The 15,627-nt window shown below is 48.7% G+C and overlaps 1 protein-coding gene across 3 annotated transcripts in view; it reads right to left on the reverse strand.

Annotated features, from left to right (window-relative positions):
* Nucleotides 1-15,627, reverse strand: part of COQ8B (coenzyme Q8B) — a 114,708-nt gene that overhangs the window by 53,788 nt on the left and 45,293 nt on the right. For all 3 annotated transcript variants that reach the window (XM_033957146.1, XM_033957145.1, XM_033957147.1), the window contains 2 exons: nt 12,852-12,945; nt 7,582-7,723 (listed from right to left, as the gene is read on the reverse strand). In XM_033957146.1, coding sequence (XP_033813037.1) covers nt 7,582-7,723; nt 12,852-12,945 — 236 coding nt within the window. The remainder of the gene's footprint in view (nt 1-7,581; nt 7,724-12,851; nt 12,946-15,627) is intronic.

Here is a 15,627-nt window from a genome sequence, read left to right on the forward strand (position 1 = left end):
GGTCACCTGAGGTGGCAGAGCAAATGGAGGGTTTGTGAGGCAAAAATGGCGAAGTTCCAGCCAAAAATAACCCCTTCAGGGCCTGTAGCAGCTGGGAAGTCTGAACTGTCCCAGCCGCTAAAGCAGGCAAGCCAGCATCAGCTGTTAAACAAACAGCTGTGAGGGAATCTCCAGCTGCTACTGCAGTAAGGTAATCCTTTTGCCCCTCACCATCGTCGGATAAGGAAATCTCTCCATGGGTGGCTGGGGAAGACCGGGACTCCCTGCAGTCAACTGCCAGCTCGTGAGGCACTTTCTGAGGGAAGCCCTGGTCACCGGCATCCGCTGCTGACGAGGCTCCTCCACCGCTCTGGCTTGCACAGTGTCTACACAGGCCGGCCGTGAGTGCCTCGGGTCTGGAGAAAAACTGAGCACTTCTTCCCCTGAGAAGTGCTCATTGCTCCAGACATGCCCTAGCTAAAAGGAAAGTGTCAGTTAGTTAAAAATACAGTAATTTACATTAAATTTAAAGGGAAACCAACCCTTCAGACCGGCACTACTTCAGGATTTTTGTTTTTATCACAGAACAGACTCCACTTGGCTCTCCAAACAGTATGCCTTACCAATCAGGGGTTAAGGCTTACCATTGCAGCACCTCTAAAAAAATGTGGGGGAGGTGGAGGAAATGGGGGAGGGACCCAGCACACAACCCGCCAGGTTTGACACCCCCGAGGTCGGACGGACCCCCAAACAGGGTCCACCCAAGCTCAATCCGGCACCTAAAAGGGGACAAAGAGCCCTAAACAAATTCCAACAACCCTACTAAGGGAGATGGGTACAACTCACCAACACCTGCTGGAGACTGAGAGAAGACTGAGGTAATTAGGGAGGAGACACCTGATATGTACTATTCCAAAGTTTTGTAAAGTTAACCTATGCCTGTCTGGAGAGTTGCTAAAGAAAGCATGTTTTACATGCAGACAATGGCATAGTAAGGGGAGTGCAAATCACCCCAGTGGCCGGAACCTCTCCGCCCTGCCCCACTTGCCTCCAACCTTCCCCCCCAACCCGTACCTCTGCATTATCTTCGCTAGCGCAAGCAACTTCTTCCTGTTGCTCACGCCAGCCTGGTTCCCCTCTGAATCACTTCTGGGTCACAGGACTAGGAAGTGATGTCAGAGGAAAATCCAACGCTGGCACGAGGAGCATGCTGCCGAAGCCACTCTCGCTGGCGAAGATTTAGAGGGAGGGGGAAGAGAGCACAAGTGTGGAATAGGGGGCAGGAATGGGGGCAGAGAGGAAGGCGTGGGGATGTGAGGGGGGTACCAACGCCCCAGAAACCTCCTACCCTTACTATGCCATTGAATGCAGAGGTCAGTTATAAATTCATGCAGGGGTATGCATGTGTAAAAAGTGGGTACACCAAAAGACAGTATCTCTGTGCAGGAGTTCCTAAGGGCGTAGACTGTACAGAGCAACAATATACACGTGTATTTTGTTAAATATGCACATGCCCACATAGAGCACACAAAGCACAGTTACTTACCGTAACAGGTGTTATCCAGGGACAGCAGGCAGATATTCTTGACTGATGGGTGACGGCACCGACGGAGCCCCGGTACGGACAATTTTAGAGTGATTGCACTCTAAGAACTTTAGAAAGTTCTAGCTAGGCCGCACCGCGCGTGCGCGAGTGCCTTCCCGCCCGACAAAGGCGCGCGGTCCCCAGTTAGGATAAGCCAGCTAAGAAGCCAACCCGGGGAGGTGGGAGGGACGCAAGAATATCTGCCTGCTGTCCCTGGATAACACCTGTTACGGTAAGTAACTGTGCTTTATCCCAGGACAAGCAGGCAGCATATTCTTGACTGATGGGTGACCTCCAAGCTAACAAAAAAGAGGGATGGAGGGAAGGTTGGCCATTATGAAAATAAATTTTGTAAAACAGATTGGCCGAAGTGTCCATCCCATCTGGAGAATGCATCCAGACAATAATGAGATGTAAAAGTATGAACTGAGGACCAAGTAGCAGCCTTGCAGATTTCCTCAATAGGAGTGGAACGGAGAAAAGCTACAGACGCTGCCATAGCTCTAATTTTGTGGCCCGTGACAGAACCTTCCAGTGTCAGGCCGGACTGAGTATAACAAAAAGAAACGCAAGCAGCAAGCCAATTGGACAGAGTGCGTTTAGATACAGGATGACCCAACTTGTTAGGATCAAATGACAAAAACAGTTGAGGAGATGATCTGTGAGGTTTGGTGCGATCAAGATAGTAAGCCAGAGCACGTTTACAATCCAAGGTATGCAAAGCCTGTTCACCTGGATTAGAATGAGGCTTTGGGAAAAAAACAGGTAGAACGATGGATTGGTTAAGATGAAATTCAGACACAACCTTAGGAAGGAACTTGGGATGTGTGCGGAGGACGACCTTATCATGGTGAAAAACAGTGAAAGGTGGATCCGCCACCAGTGCATGGAGCTCACTGACCCTCCTGGCAGAAGTGAGAGCTATTAGAAAGACCACTTTCCAAGTTAGAAATTTAAAATGCGTTGAGGCCAACGGCTCGAAAGGAGGCTTCATCAACGCAGAAAGAACCACATTCAGATCCCATACTACAGGAGGGGCTTTAAGAGGTGGTTTCACATTGAAAAGGCCCTTCATGAACCTTGAAACTAAGGGATGAGCTGAGAGGGGTTTTCTATGAATCGGCTCATGAAAAGCTGTAATGGCACAAAGGTGGACCCTTATCGAAGAGGATTTAAGACCAGAGTCAGATAAGGACAATAAATAGTCCAACACCAGTCCCACTGCTGTAGATATGGGATTATGGTGATGTAACAGGCACCAGGAAGAAAATCGAGACCACTTTTGTTGGTAACATTGAAGAGTAGACGGTTTCCTGGAGGCATCAATAATAGAACGGACAGGCTGAGAAAGGAGAGCATGAGCTGGAGTCAGCCCGAGAGATACCAAGCTGTCAGGTGCAGAGACTGTAAGTTGGGATGAAGCAGTGTTTGCTGATGCTGTGTAAGAAGTGAAGGAAACAGAGGAAGAGGTATGGGTTCCCTGGAACTGAGTTGAAGTAGAAGGGAAAACCAATGCTGTCTGGGCCACCGTGGAGCGATGAGAATCATGGTGGCTTGTTCCCTCTTGAGCTTGAATAAGGTGCGCAGCATGAGCGGAAGAGGAGGGAATGCATAAAGGAAGAGATTGGTCCAATCTAGGAGAAATGCATCGGGTTCCAGACGGTGAGGAGAGTAAAGTCTGGAGCAAAACAGGGGCAGTTGATGGTTGTGGGGAGCTGCAAAAAGATCCACCTGAGGAGTGCCCCATTGAGAGAAAATGAACTGGAGAGTCGAGGGGTCGAGAGTCCATTCGTGAGGTTGAAGGATTCTGCTGAGATTGTCTGCTAAGCAATTCTGTTCCCCCTGGATGTAGACTGCCTTCAGGAATAGGTGACGAGCAGTCGCCCAGGTCCAAATCCTTTGAGCTTCCTGACATAAGGGACGGGATCCCGTCCCTCCCTGTTTGTTGATGTAGTACATTGCAACTTGGTTGACTGTGCAAATGAGAAGAACCTGAGGAAAAAGGAGATGTTGGAAAGCTTTGAGGGCGTAAAACATCGCTCTGAGTTCCAGGAAATTGATGTGGTGTTTCTTTTCCTGGGTGGTCCAAAACCCCTGAGTTTGGAACTCGTTCAAGTGCGCTCCCCATGCATAGGGGGAGGAATCCGTGGTGATGACCAGTTGATGAGGAGGTAGATGGAACAGTAGACCTCTGGATAGATTTGATGATTTCCACCACCAAAGAAGCGACTGTCGAAGAGACGAGGTCACAGATATGTGTTGTGAACAAGGATCCATCGCTTGTGACCACTGAGTCGCCAGGGTCCATTGAGGAGTACGCAGGTGGAGACGTGCGAAGGGAGTGACATGTACTGTGGAGGCCATGTGTCCCAAGAGCACCATCATGTGATTCGCAGAGATGGAAGGTTGCTGGAACACCTGCTGACAGAGATGAAGGATGGTGTGAAGGCGGTTTGGAGGAAGAAAAGCCCTCATCTGAACAGTATCCAGAATGGCTCCAATGAATTGAAGTCGCTGAGTTGGAATGAGGTGCGACTTGGGTAGATTGATTTCGAACCCCAACAGTCGAAGGAAGTAAATGGTCTGATCGGTGGCTTTGTGAACGGACTGAGGAGAAGGAGCCTTGATGAGCCAGTCGTCCAGGTAAGGGAAGACTTGAAAGTTGTGGGAGCGGAGATAAGCTGCGACCACAATCAGACATTTGGTGAATACCCTGGGCGAGGAGGCTAGGCCGAAGGATAGCACCTTGTATTGGTAATGATGTTGATTGACAAGAAAGCGAAGATATTGTCTGGACATCAGATGAATTGGAATGTGAGTATACGCCTCCTTGAGATCGAGGGAACATAGCCAGTCTTCCTGAGAAAGAAGAGGGTATAGGGTGGCAAGAGATAACATCTTGAACTTCTCCTTGACCAGACATTTGTTGAGATCCCTGAGATCTAATATTGGTCTGAGATCTCTGGTCTTTTTGGGTACAAGAAAGTACCGGGAATAAAATCCCAGGCCTTGCTGGTCCAGAGGAACTGGTTCGATGGCATTGAGAAGAAGGAGGGATTGAACCTCCTGAGCGAGGAGGAGGGACTGAGCCTTGTTGGAAGCAGACTCTTTTGGCAGACTTAGAGGTGGAGGAGTCTGAAAGTTTAGGGAATAGCCGTGGGCGATGATAGCAAGTACCCACTGGTCGGAGGTGATTGCTTCCCAGCGAGATAGAAAAACTTGTAGTCGACCTCCTATGGGCTGAGGTAGAGGACATGAGGGAGGAAGACTGGCAATGTCCTGGAGAAAGGAGTCAAAAGGGCTGTGTCGACTTAGGTTGAGTAGCCGGTTTGACAGTAGGCTGCTGTTGTTGACGAGCCTGTTGCTGCTGCTGACGCTGTCTGCGAGGTTGAGGAGGATGAGGCTGAGCCGGTCGAGCAGAAAACCTCCTTTGATATGAAGGTTGTTGCCTGAATGGACGAGGAGGAGGAGGTTTCTTCTTGTTTTTTAACAAGGTGTCCCATCTAGTTTCATGGGCGGAGAGCTTTTGTGTGGTGGTATCCATGGACTCCCCAAACAGCTCATCCCCTAGGCAAGGCGCATTGGCAAGCCGGTCCTGATGGTTTACGTCCAGGTCTGAGACCCGTAGCCATGCCAACCTCCTCATTGCTACAGAGATAGCAGTAGCTCGAGACGTCAGTTCAAAAGTATCATAAATAGAACGGACCATAAACTTCCTGAGTTGCAAAAGACTAGAGGTACATTGCTGAAAAGCAGGAAGTTTACGGTCCGGAACATACTTTTGAAAAGAAGTCACCTGTTGAATGAGATGCTTCAGGTAAAACGAGAAGTGGAATGCGTAATTACCTGAACGGTTGGCCAGCATGGCATTTTGGTAAAGACGCTTTCCAAATTTGTCCATGGCCTTTCCTTCCCTGCCAGGAGGGACAGAGGCATACATACTGGCTCCTGCAGATTTCTTTAGGGTTGACTCTACCAACAGAGATTCATGGGGAAGTTGGTGTTTGTCAAATCCAGGGATTGGAATCACTTTATACAGAGATTCCAGTTTTCTTGGGGCTCCTGGGATTGTCAAAGGAGTTTCAAGATTCTTATAAAAAGTTTCCCTCAAGATGTCATGGAGGGGTAACTTTAAAAACTCTTTAGGAGGTTGGTCAAAATCCAAGGCATCCAAAAATGCCTTGGATTTTTTAGAGTCAGACTCTAAAGGAATAGACAGGGTGTCTGACATCTCCTTTAAAAATTTTGTGAAGGAGGAGTGCTCTGGCTTAGCAGTAGTATCCTGCACCGATGGTTCCTCCTCATCAGATGTGTAATCCTCCTCGGTTCCGAGGGGATCATCTGAATCGTCCCACAAGTCAGGGTCCCGTACCGATTGTAAACGGCCCTGGGAAAGTGGAGTCGATGTATCAGTATGTTTAGTCTTGCGTACCGATTTACCAGACCGAGTGGAGACGGTACCTGGAGAATGTAGTACGGTACGGGGTTCAGAGAACAGTACCGGTTCCGACACCGTAGGAGTAGCACGCCGTTTTGGTTCTGCTGACAGAACAGGCATGGACAAAGATTTTTGCGGTGCCGAAACAGTCGATGACAATAAAAGAGGCTGTTCGACAGACGGCACCGAAGGCTCAGTCGGTACCGACACTGGAAGGTTCGGAGACAATAGAGCCGGGAGCAACTGTTGGAGTTGCTGCTTAAGCTGGACCTGGAGAATAGAGGCAATGCGCTCATCCAACGTTGGTCCCGATGGCACCGGTACCGGTTTTTTCTTGCTCGGTACCTTCGGTGCCGCTCGACGCTCGGGTGAAGTCGATGCCGATGACGATGCAGAGACTTCAATGGGAGCGGAGCGTTTACGGGGCCGGCGCTCAGTCTGCAGGACTTGGCTCACTGCATGCTCGACTTGCGGGCCTAGAACAGTAGGGGAAGGCTTCTTAGCCGGCTTACCTACAGGAGTCGACACCGACGATGGATCTGGCGGTGCCAAGGTAGTCGGAGTCGATTTGGAGGAAGTCGTCGACGTCGATACCGGTGCAACTTCCATAGCGGTACCGAAAAGGATCCGCTGCTGAATTTGTCGATTTTTTAAAGTTCTTTTTTGTAAAGAACTACAGCGGGTGCAGGTTTCAGCCCTATGGTCCGGACCCAGACACTGGAGGCACCACTTGTGTGGGTCGGAGAGGGAGATAGGGCGTGCACACCGCTGACACTTTTTGAAACCCGGTGACGGGGGCATGAAGGGAAATACCGCTGTAGCAAAATCGAAGCCCGAGGCTTCGATGGTGCCAACAGGCCCCGCCGGGTCAGATTCGACAAAAAAAATGAAAAATAAAAAGATTTATTTTTTTTTTTTTTACACAAAAGGTAAATAAGAAGGAAAGAAATAAAATATGAAGAGAAAAATACGCGCGAGCGGGAAGGCAAGTGAAATAGAAAAAAACTTCCAACAGCCGTTGGAAACACGCGTCTTCTTAGCTCCGCGGAATTAAGAAAACTGGGGACCGCGCGCCTTTGTCGGGCGGGAAGGCACTCGCGCACGCGCGGTGCGGCCTAGCTAGAACTTTCTAAAGTTCTTAGAGTGCAATCACTCTAAAATTGTCCGTACCGGGGCTCCGTCGGTGCCGTCACCCATCAGTCAAGAATATGCTGCCTGCTTGTCCTGGGATAAACATATTTACACTTTCTTCAGAGCAGGTGTTAAAATTTGCACGCTCTTTTACAACTAAGCTGCCTTTGGAAAACTTTTAGGTGTCCCATCATGAAATTAACCTCCTATAGTTATGAAACTGATGCAGCCAATAATGCAATAAACTAGCTTACTTTATCATAACATAGCAATCACTGTTCTCTCTAAGCTGCACGGTGCACACCTTTTGGCAGGGAAAATGGAACTGGAAGGTCTGGATGTGTTTTTATTTCATGTGATTGCCACTGCAGATTGCTGTCAAGTTCACTAGCAAAACCTGGTACAAGAAACAAAAGTCATCGTCATGACACAATTCTGGAAGTCTCACCTCATTCCTAATGTCCTGTGAGAGACTGGCACAGTGGTCCAGTGGCACACCAGACACCAGCTCCATTGTGAGAACTCTCTTCGTGGTCAGGTCATCAATCACTTTTGGGACATAGAAAAAAGGATCATCTGGCAGCAACTGCCTGAATGGGGGAGGGGGGTAGAAGGAGAGCAAATGTAGTCAGCATTGCCTGTGAAGAAGGGACTCCCATGCTATTATAGTTCCCAGAGTAGGAAGGAGTCATATGCCAGGAAACTCAGTTCTGCTCGGTGTTTAAGTGATTGCCCTCTGCTTCAAAGAAGAACTGCTGTGATTTTAATGGTTTCTTTCTGCAACATGCAACTGGTGTTAAGATAAGAATGTCTTTTCTCAACCCTTTACTATCCAGGTCAGTATGGAGGGAGCCATTTTGTTGAACAAGAATGCTATGGATGACAGCATCATGCCTCAGTGCAGCATCTCTTTTTATGCTCACCTTTTAACTACCAATATGTTACAGACCTGCACAAAGAATTAAACACAGTTATATTTACAGGCTTCTGCCGACATGAGGCACAACATGTGTCACCGAGAACAAAACTAATATACACAACAGCTGCCTCTCTATTAGCAACAATATCTGTTGAAGTGTCAACTATATCCTTAAGAATATACAAGGCAGCCTATGGCATCAAACTGTATACTACTCCTGGCAGAATGCTGTGCAACTGCACAATGCAGAATTGCATAGTCACATAGAATTCTAGTTTCAAGTTTTATTTAAGATTTTATTCATATGCTTATTAATATTTCTAAGTGATGTACATCAACAAAAGTGGGGGACACGAAAAAAAAATACATGTCTGGACTCTCACTACTGACTTGCAGAGTCTTGGACAGTGTCAGCTATCGGCAGTGGTGCAGCTAGGGTAGGTGCCCCCTTGCGCCCTCCTCTCTGTTCTCCACCGGGGTTGGCTTTCCCTCTGGTGTCACTTCCTGGCCCCACAACCAGGAAGAGATTTCAGAGGGGAGCCAGGTTGGTGGGAGCAGCAGGCTGGAGAAGTTGCTCACACTGGCAAAGATTTAAAGAGGTACCCTCATCAAGATGGCGCCCAGGGTGATCCACTCCCCACTCCCTTACTGGCTATTGGGTCACGGTATCAGCAGCGATTCTCACACGCTGCCTGCCGCTAAGTCTCTTCACAGCAGAGGGGAGGCTTCTGTGTTAGTGGCAAGCAGTATGAGAATTGCTGTCAATACCATGACCCAATGAAGCAAGCCTTACTAGGAAGAGTACAGGGGAGAGGAGGAAGGAAAGTTGCTGGGAAGGGGAAGGGTGAGAGGAAGGAAAGATTTTGGCAAGGGGAGGGTGAGAGTAAGGAAAGATGCTGGCACAGCATGACACAGGAGGAGAGAGAGCTATGCATGGTGAGTGGAGAGGGTGAAATGTTGCACATGATAATTGAGGGGAGGAAGGGAGAGATGGTGCATGGACAGAGATAGAGAGGCACAAGGCAGGGGGAGAGAGAGAAATGGTAGATAGTAGGAAAGAATCAGAAATGTTGGATATGGCAGATGGAGAGAATGCTGCATGGAGGGAGGGATGCAAGGGAGGAGGAGAAAAAGAAGTGATGGACATGGGGTTTGATGAGGGAGAGAGAGAAACACAGAAGGTGGAGGGGGAGAAGGAGGAAGATGTTGGATCCAGGAACAGAATGGAGTGATGAAGAGATGCTTGCAAGGGAGCGAGGAAAGAGAGTAGGAGAAACTCTGGACCATGGGGGAGAGTGCAGAAGGGAAGAGAGAGGGAGATGTCAGGCAATGTCAGGCTACGAGGGTGGGGAAGGAAGGAAGAGGGAGCAGACGCTGGGCTATAAGGGTGGAGGAAGGAAGACGCTGAAAATGGTAGAACCCAGAGGGGGAGGAGAGGATAGATATAACAGAGGGTAGAAATATGTTAACGGGGGGTACATTGAAGATGAAAGGGAATGGAGGGCTGAGGAAGGAATGTGAGAGAAGATGGAAATTTAATAGGTAGCTAAAATGTGAAAAAGAGGAGAAGGGTAAGAGAGCAGTAAAGAGCTAAAAGGAAATGATCAATATGTCGGAGGCAGATGTAGTGAGGGAATAGACAAGAAAGAGTAGAAAAGACAAAAGGATATAAGCTGCTTGAAGGAGAATAAGCAGACAACAGGAAAGCAGAAAAAAAGAAACGAACTAACATGATGGAAAAATAAAACATCCAGAAAACAAAGGTAGAAAAAAAACATTTTATTTTATATATTTTTAAATAAAATCTATAATAATAATCCTCTAAGCGCGCATGCGCACTTAGGAGGATGTGGGGACCTGACATGTGCTGTGTCCGCCCGTGGAAGCGGCTTGAGGCGCATGTGCCACAGCACAGCTGGCGACTCCCCCCTCCCACCCTCACTCACAGCCAAAACCTTCTTGTCGGCTCACTCACCGCTAAAATCTTCCCGCAGCCCCCTTCCCAGCCGCCGCATTTAAATTCATAGACAAACGCTACACCGCGCTACTGCTGGCCTCGCCGTCTTCTGTCCACTGCGGCCCGCCTTCCTGTTTCCGCTAGGGTTGGCCGCAGTGGATTTAAGACACCGAAGACAGCGGTAGCGCGGCACAGCGCTTTTCTGTGAATTTAAACGCAGCGGCTGGGAAGGAGGCTGCGGGAAATGCTGCTGCTGCACAGGAAAGGCCGGGAAATGCTGCTGCTGCACAGGGAGTGTGTGTGTGAGTGGGGAAAATGCTGCTTCTGCACAGGGAAGGCCGGGAAATGCCGCTTCTGCACAGGAAAGGGTGGGAAATGTTGCTGCTGCACAGGGAAGGGTGAGAAATGCTGCTGCTGCACAGGGAAGTGTGTGTGTGTGTGTGGGAAATGCTGCTGCTGCACAGGGAAGTGTGTGTGTGTGTGTGGGAAATGCTGCTGCTGCACAGGGAAGTGTGTGTGTGTGTGGGGGAAATGCTGCTTCTGCACAGGGAAGGCCGGGAAATGCTTCTGCTGCACAGGGAAGGGTGGGAAATGCTGCTGCTGCACAGGGAAGGGTGGAAAATGCTGCTGCTGCACAGGGAAGTGTGTGTGTGGGGGGGAAATGTTGCTACTGCACAGGGAAGGCCTGGAAATGCTGCTGCTACACAGGGAAATGGGTGTGTGTGTGTGGGGGGGAAATGCTGCTTCTGCACGGGGAAGGGCAGGAAATGCTGCTGCTGCACAGGGAAGGGCGGGAAATGTTGCTGCCACACAGGGAAGGGTGGGAGGGAAATGCTGCTGCTGCACAGGGAAGTGGAGGGGACGGAGAGGGAAAGGGGGCCTGGGAGCAATCTTGGTTTGCTTTGGGGGAGAGGAGACAGAAGGGGGCCATGGAGAGACAGAAAGAGAGGCAGGCAGGCAGCGCATTAGAACAAAAGACAGACACACAGAAAGACAGCGGGCAGGGAGAGAGACAGAAAGAAAGAAAGACAAACAGGGTGCCAGAGAGAGAACCAGAAAGAAAAAAGGACAGACAGCGGAAGGGAGAAAGAAAGAAAGGAAGAGAGAGAGACAGGGGCAGAGAGAGACACAGAAAGAAAGACAGACTGACAGACATATATTCTAGCCCATTAATGTAAAGGGCTTAAAAACTAGTATGGATAATAATTAGCAAAAATATTGTTTAAATGTTGACAAATAAACCTGCAGAATTTTGAAATTTTTTGCACAGAATTCCTCCAGGAGTAATATATACTGCATTTCAAGCTTGACTGCTGTAGGAAAGGAACAGGAAAGGGGATGGAATTTGATATCCTGCCTTTCTGTGGTTACAATGAAAACGGTTTACATATTATATACGGACTAGTGTTTAAGCCCGTTACATTAACGGGTGCTAGAATATATGTATGTCTATCTTTCTTTCTGTCTGTGCTTCTCCCTGTCCCTTTCTTTCTATCTCTCTCCCTCCCACTGTCTGTCTTTCTTTCTGTCTTTCTCTCTCCCTCTGGCCCCCTGTTTGTCTGTCTTTCTTTCTTTCTGTCTCTCTCCCTGTCCGCTGTCTTTCTATCTCTCTATGGTCCCTTGCGTGCCTGCCTTTCTTTGTCTTTCTCTATGGCCCCCTTCTTTATCCTCCCCAAAACAATCCAAGATTGCTCCCTGGCCCCCCAGCACACCCCTCCCCCCAAAGCAAAGCACGTTTGCTCCCTGGCCCCCTTTGTCTTCTCCCCCCCTCCCTGTGCAGCAGCATCATGTCCTCCAACTCCACTTCCTTGTAAAGCAACAGTTACCTACCCCCACCCCACTTCCCTGTGCAGCAGCATTCCCTCCCCCTTTATTAAAGGTATAGGCACACTCCTTGCCTCATTCAACCTGTTCAGCCTCAGCTCTCTATTCCCTCTGGGTCCGATTTTGTACATCGGGAACCATGGGAGGTGATCAGGGCTATCAGAGGTGGAGCGGCATGCAGGGCTACTTTCGGGATCGGCCGTTTTTTGCAGCGTCGGATCCTTTGCTTTGGCTGGCCGAATTAGGCCTCTGTGCGTCGTTGGCCTGGAGGAGCCAGTCGGGGCGGTGCTCCCATGCGCATTGGGTGATCGGCCGTTTTACAAGCGTGGGTTCTGGGGAAGGACAGCAGCGGCGGCGGCAAACTTACAGAAAGGGAGGCTTTATCCTTCAGATGGCAAGAGCCACCGTGGCCGACAGGCTCCGCACCGCCGCGTGCATGCGCACTCCTACCTGTGGGTCCCTACAGCTCACTGAAAACGGGAGCACGCAGGTGGGAGTGCGCATGCGCGCTTAGGGCTTTATGATATTAGATACTTTATTTGTACCTGAGGCAGTAAAGAGTTAACCCCCTCCTTTTACAAAACCATAGCGCAGTTTTTAGCTCTGGCTGCAGCGGTAACAGCTCCAATGCTCATAGGAATTCTATGAGCGTCGGAGCTATTACCACTTACGGTTTTGTAAAAGAGGGGATAAGTGACTTGCCCAGGATCACAAGGAGCTGCAGTGGTAATTGAGTCCAGTTTTCCCGGTTCTTATGGCACCATTAGGCTAGTGGTAGTGGGGGGAAGGGAGGGGGGGAACAGTAATCCTGCCTTCCTCAAATCCAGGGAAGCCGGGGGGGGGGGGGGACAGTAATCCTGGCTTCCTCAAATCCAGGGAAGCCAGGGTTACAGAATAGCCAGGGTAGTGTACAGGTATAGAGTCACATATTAACTTTTACAGATATGGTTTTGACAGTTTGCAACTGGGGTTCATTTTTGCCTCTAGATAGCAGAAGCCAAGTCAAAAGAATTGATACCTGAATTTCTGGGCACACTCAGCCTCCCGTGTGTAGTTACATTCCCACTCCAGTTCTCGTCGCAACACCTGGATGCTGTTATCCGGGAAGAGGCCTGAAGAGACAGGAAGTGTCAGGGCAGGGTGTCAGGATCCCAGCCAGAATCATCAAAAACAGGACATGAGGCTCCATGGAAACAACACCCCTGCTGGGCTTTAGCCCAAGGGAAGGAAAGATAAGGTTCTTACCCTGCTAATCTTCTTTCTTGAAAACAGGAATGGTAGTCTTGACCATTGACCATCGTGTTAAATCCCCATTAGTTGCGAGGGTTGTACAGAGCCCACTGTTTGTTTTCATGCTCCATCTCTCATCAGGATGAGCTCCACTTCCCCTCAGTCGGTACCAAATCTTCTAGCAAGTCCTAGAGTACAAACATAAGAGAGAGGTGCAGAGAAACTCCCCGAAACTATATAAGTCTCTTCTGCTCTAAATACAAATATTAAAAAACAACGCTGGTTAACCATAACTAACAAAACAAACAAGGTGGTAATAAGGAAACACCTACCTGTGTGCCATCTGCATCAATAGTTCTGTAGCTTTTATGAGTAAATTCTTCATTCCTGACCCTACCGGGCAGATGATAGAAACAAGACATCTAATATAAGAACATAAGAATTGCCACTGCTGGGTCAGACCAGTGGTCCATCGAGCCCAGCAGTCCGCTCATGCGGCGGCCCTCTGGTCAAAGACCAGCGCCCTAACTGAGACTAGCCCTACCTGCGTACGTTCTGGTTCAGCAGGAACTTGTCTAACTTTATCTTGAATCCCTGGAGGGTGTTTTCCCCTATGACAGACTCTGGAACAGCGTTCCAGTTTTCTACCACATCTGACTAAGCAGGTATGTCTGAAACAGAAAGCAGGCTTGTATACATCTGACAGGGTGGGCATCAAGACTACTATTCCTGTTGGAAGATTAGGTTTATACCTTTGATAATCTTCTTTCTGTTAGTCCCTGGAGGATTCCATACACTAGATGTTCAATCCCAACCCGCAGTCCGGGTGTTGCAGAAATCTACATCTTTTCTGAACACATGCCACACTCCCCCTAGTATGAGAATCAGTAAACAACCCTAGTTCAGTCCCAAAGCCAAGCACATACCTGCAAACCCAGAACAAGGGGGTATGAGGGAGGATTCCCATCAACACAAGTAAATCATGAACTGGCTTGTTCGGCAAAACATTAACAAGTGAGAAATAGACCCAAAGGCAACTCAGAAAAACATTGAGGAACCATTGACCTGAGACTGAAGCGAAAATGGAAGAAGGGAAAGTCAGCGATCCTAGTGGGTGACTCGATCCTGAGGCATGTGGACAGCCACATAGCAGGAGGGAGAGATGATCGACTGGTGACCTGCCTCCCAGGAGCGAGAACCAAGGACATCGTGGACAAAATTGGAAAGATCCTGGAAGGAGCGGAGATGGAAGAGACCACAGTAATGATCCACATCGGGACGAATGATGTCAGCAGGAGAGACTACAGAAGAAGCACGCTGATAGAACAGTTCAAGATCCTGGGAAGAAAGCTGAAGATGAGAACCCAGAAGATAGCATTCTCAGAGATCCTACCAGTACCGAGGGCAGATGTGAAAAGGCAGGAGGAACTACAATCAATAAATGCGTGGATGAGAAAATGGTGCAAGGAAGAAGGGTTCCACTTCGTGAGGAACTGGACAACGTTCTGGGGCAAGAGCAAGCTCTACAGGAGAGATGGACTGCACCTGAGCGCGGCGGAAACTAGACTTCTAGCAAACAACGTCAGGAGAGGAATAGAACAGGCTTTAAAACTAAGAAGAAGGGGAAAGCTGACAATCGACCAAGCGTCAACGATTCGGAAGAAGGTATCCCGTGAAGATACTGAGGGGAAAAAAGGTTGGGAAGAAACAAGAGACAAATTACAGGAGTCAACTAACCCAGAAGAGGAGGTTAGAAAGATTGTAGCAAAAGAGAAGAAACCAAAGACCAAAGCACAGGGAAAGGAAAGAAGATAAGAAAATACCAGGATCTAAATTGCGTATATACTAATGCAAGGAGCCTAAGAAACAAAATGGGGGAATTAGAAGCCATGGCCAATGCAGAGGACATAGACATCATTGGAGTCGCTGAAATATGATGGAATGAGGAAAACAAATGGGATACAGCACTGCCGGGGTACAAGCTCTATCGCCAGGACAGGTCAGGATAGAAAGGAGGTGGAATAGCCCTAAACATAAAAGAAAGCATACAATCGACAAGAATGGACACAGCAGAGACACCAACAAGCTGGAATCGCTATGGGTTAAAATACCGGGATGGAAAGGGCCTGAAATAAAGATGGGCCTATACTATCGTCCACCCGGGCAAACCGGAGATATCGATGAAGAAATGGAAGCCGAGATGAAGCGAGAATGCAAAAGTGGTAACACGGTTATTATGGGAGACTTCAACTACCCTGGGATAGACTGGAGTCTTGGAAGCTCAAGATGGGCTAGAGAGACAGAATTCCTGGAGGCTACACAAGATCACTTCATGGAGCAGCTTGTTAGAGAACCAACGAGAGGAATTCCACTCTGGATCTAATCCTAAATGAGTTAAGGGGACCTGCAAAGGAAGTGGAAGTAGTGGGACCGTTGGGAAAGAGTGATCATAATATGATCAAGTTCAAGGTTCAGGTTGGAATACCGAAAGGAAAGAGAACCATAGTGACAACTTTTAACTTCAGGAAACGAAACTACGAAGCAATGAGGGAAATGATAAGGAA

The sequence above is a fragment of the Geotrypetes seraphini genome, chromosome 8 (genome assembly GCF_902459505.1).
Source record: "Geotrypetes seraphini chromosome 8, aGeoSer1.1, whole genome shotgun sequence".
In the NCBI taxonomy this organism is placed as follows: Eukaryota; Metazoa; Chordata; class Amphibia; order Gymnophiona; family Dermophiidae; genus Geotrypetes; species Geotrypetes seraphini.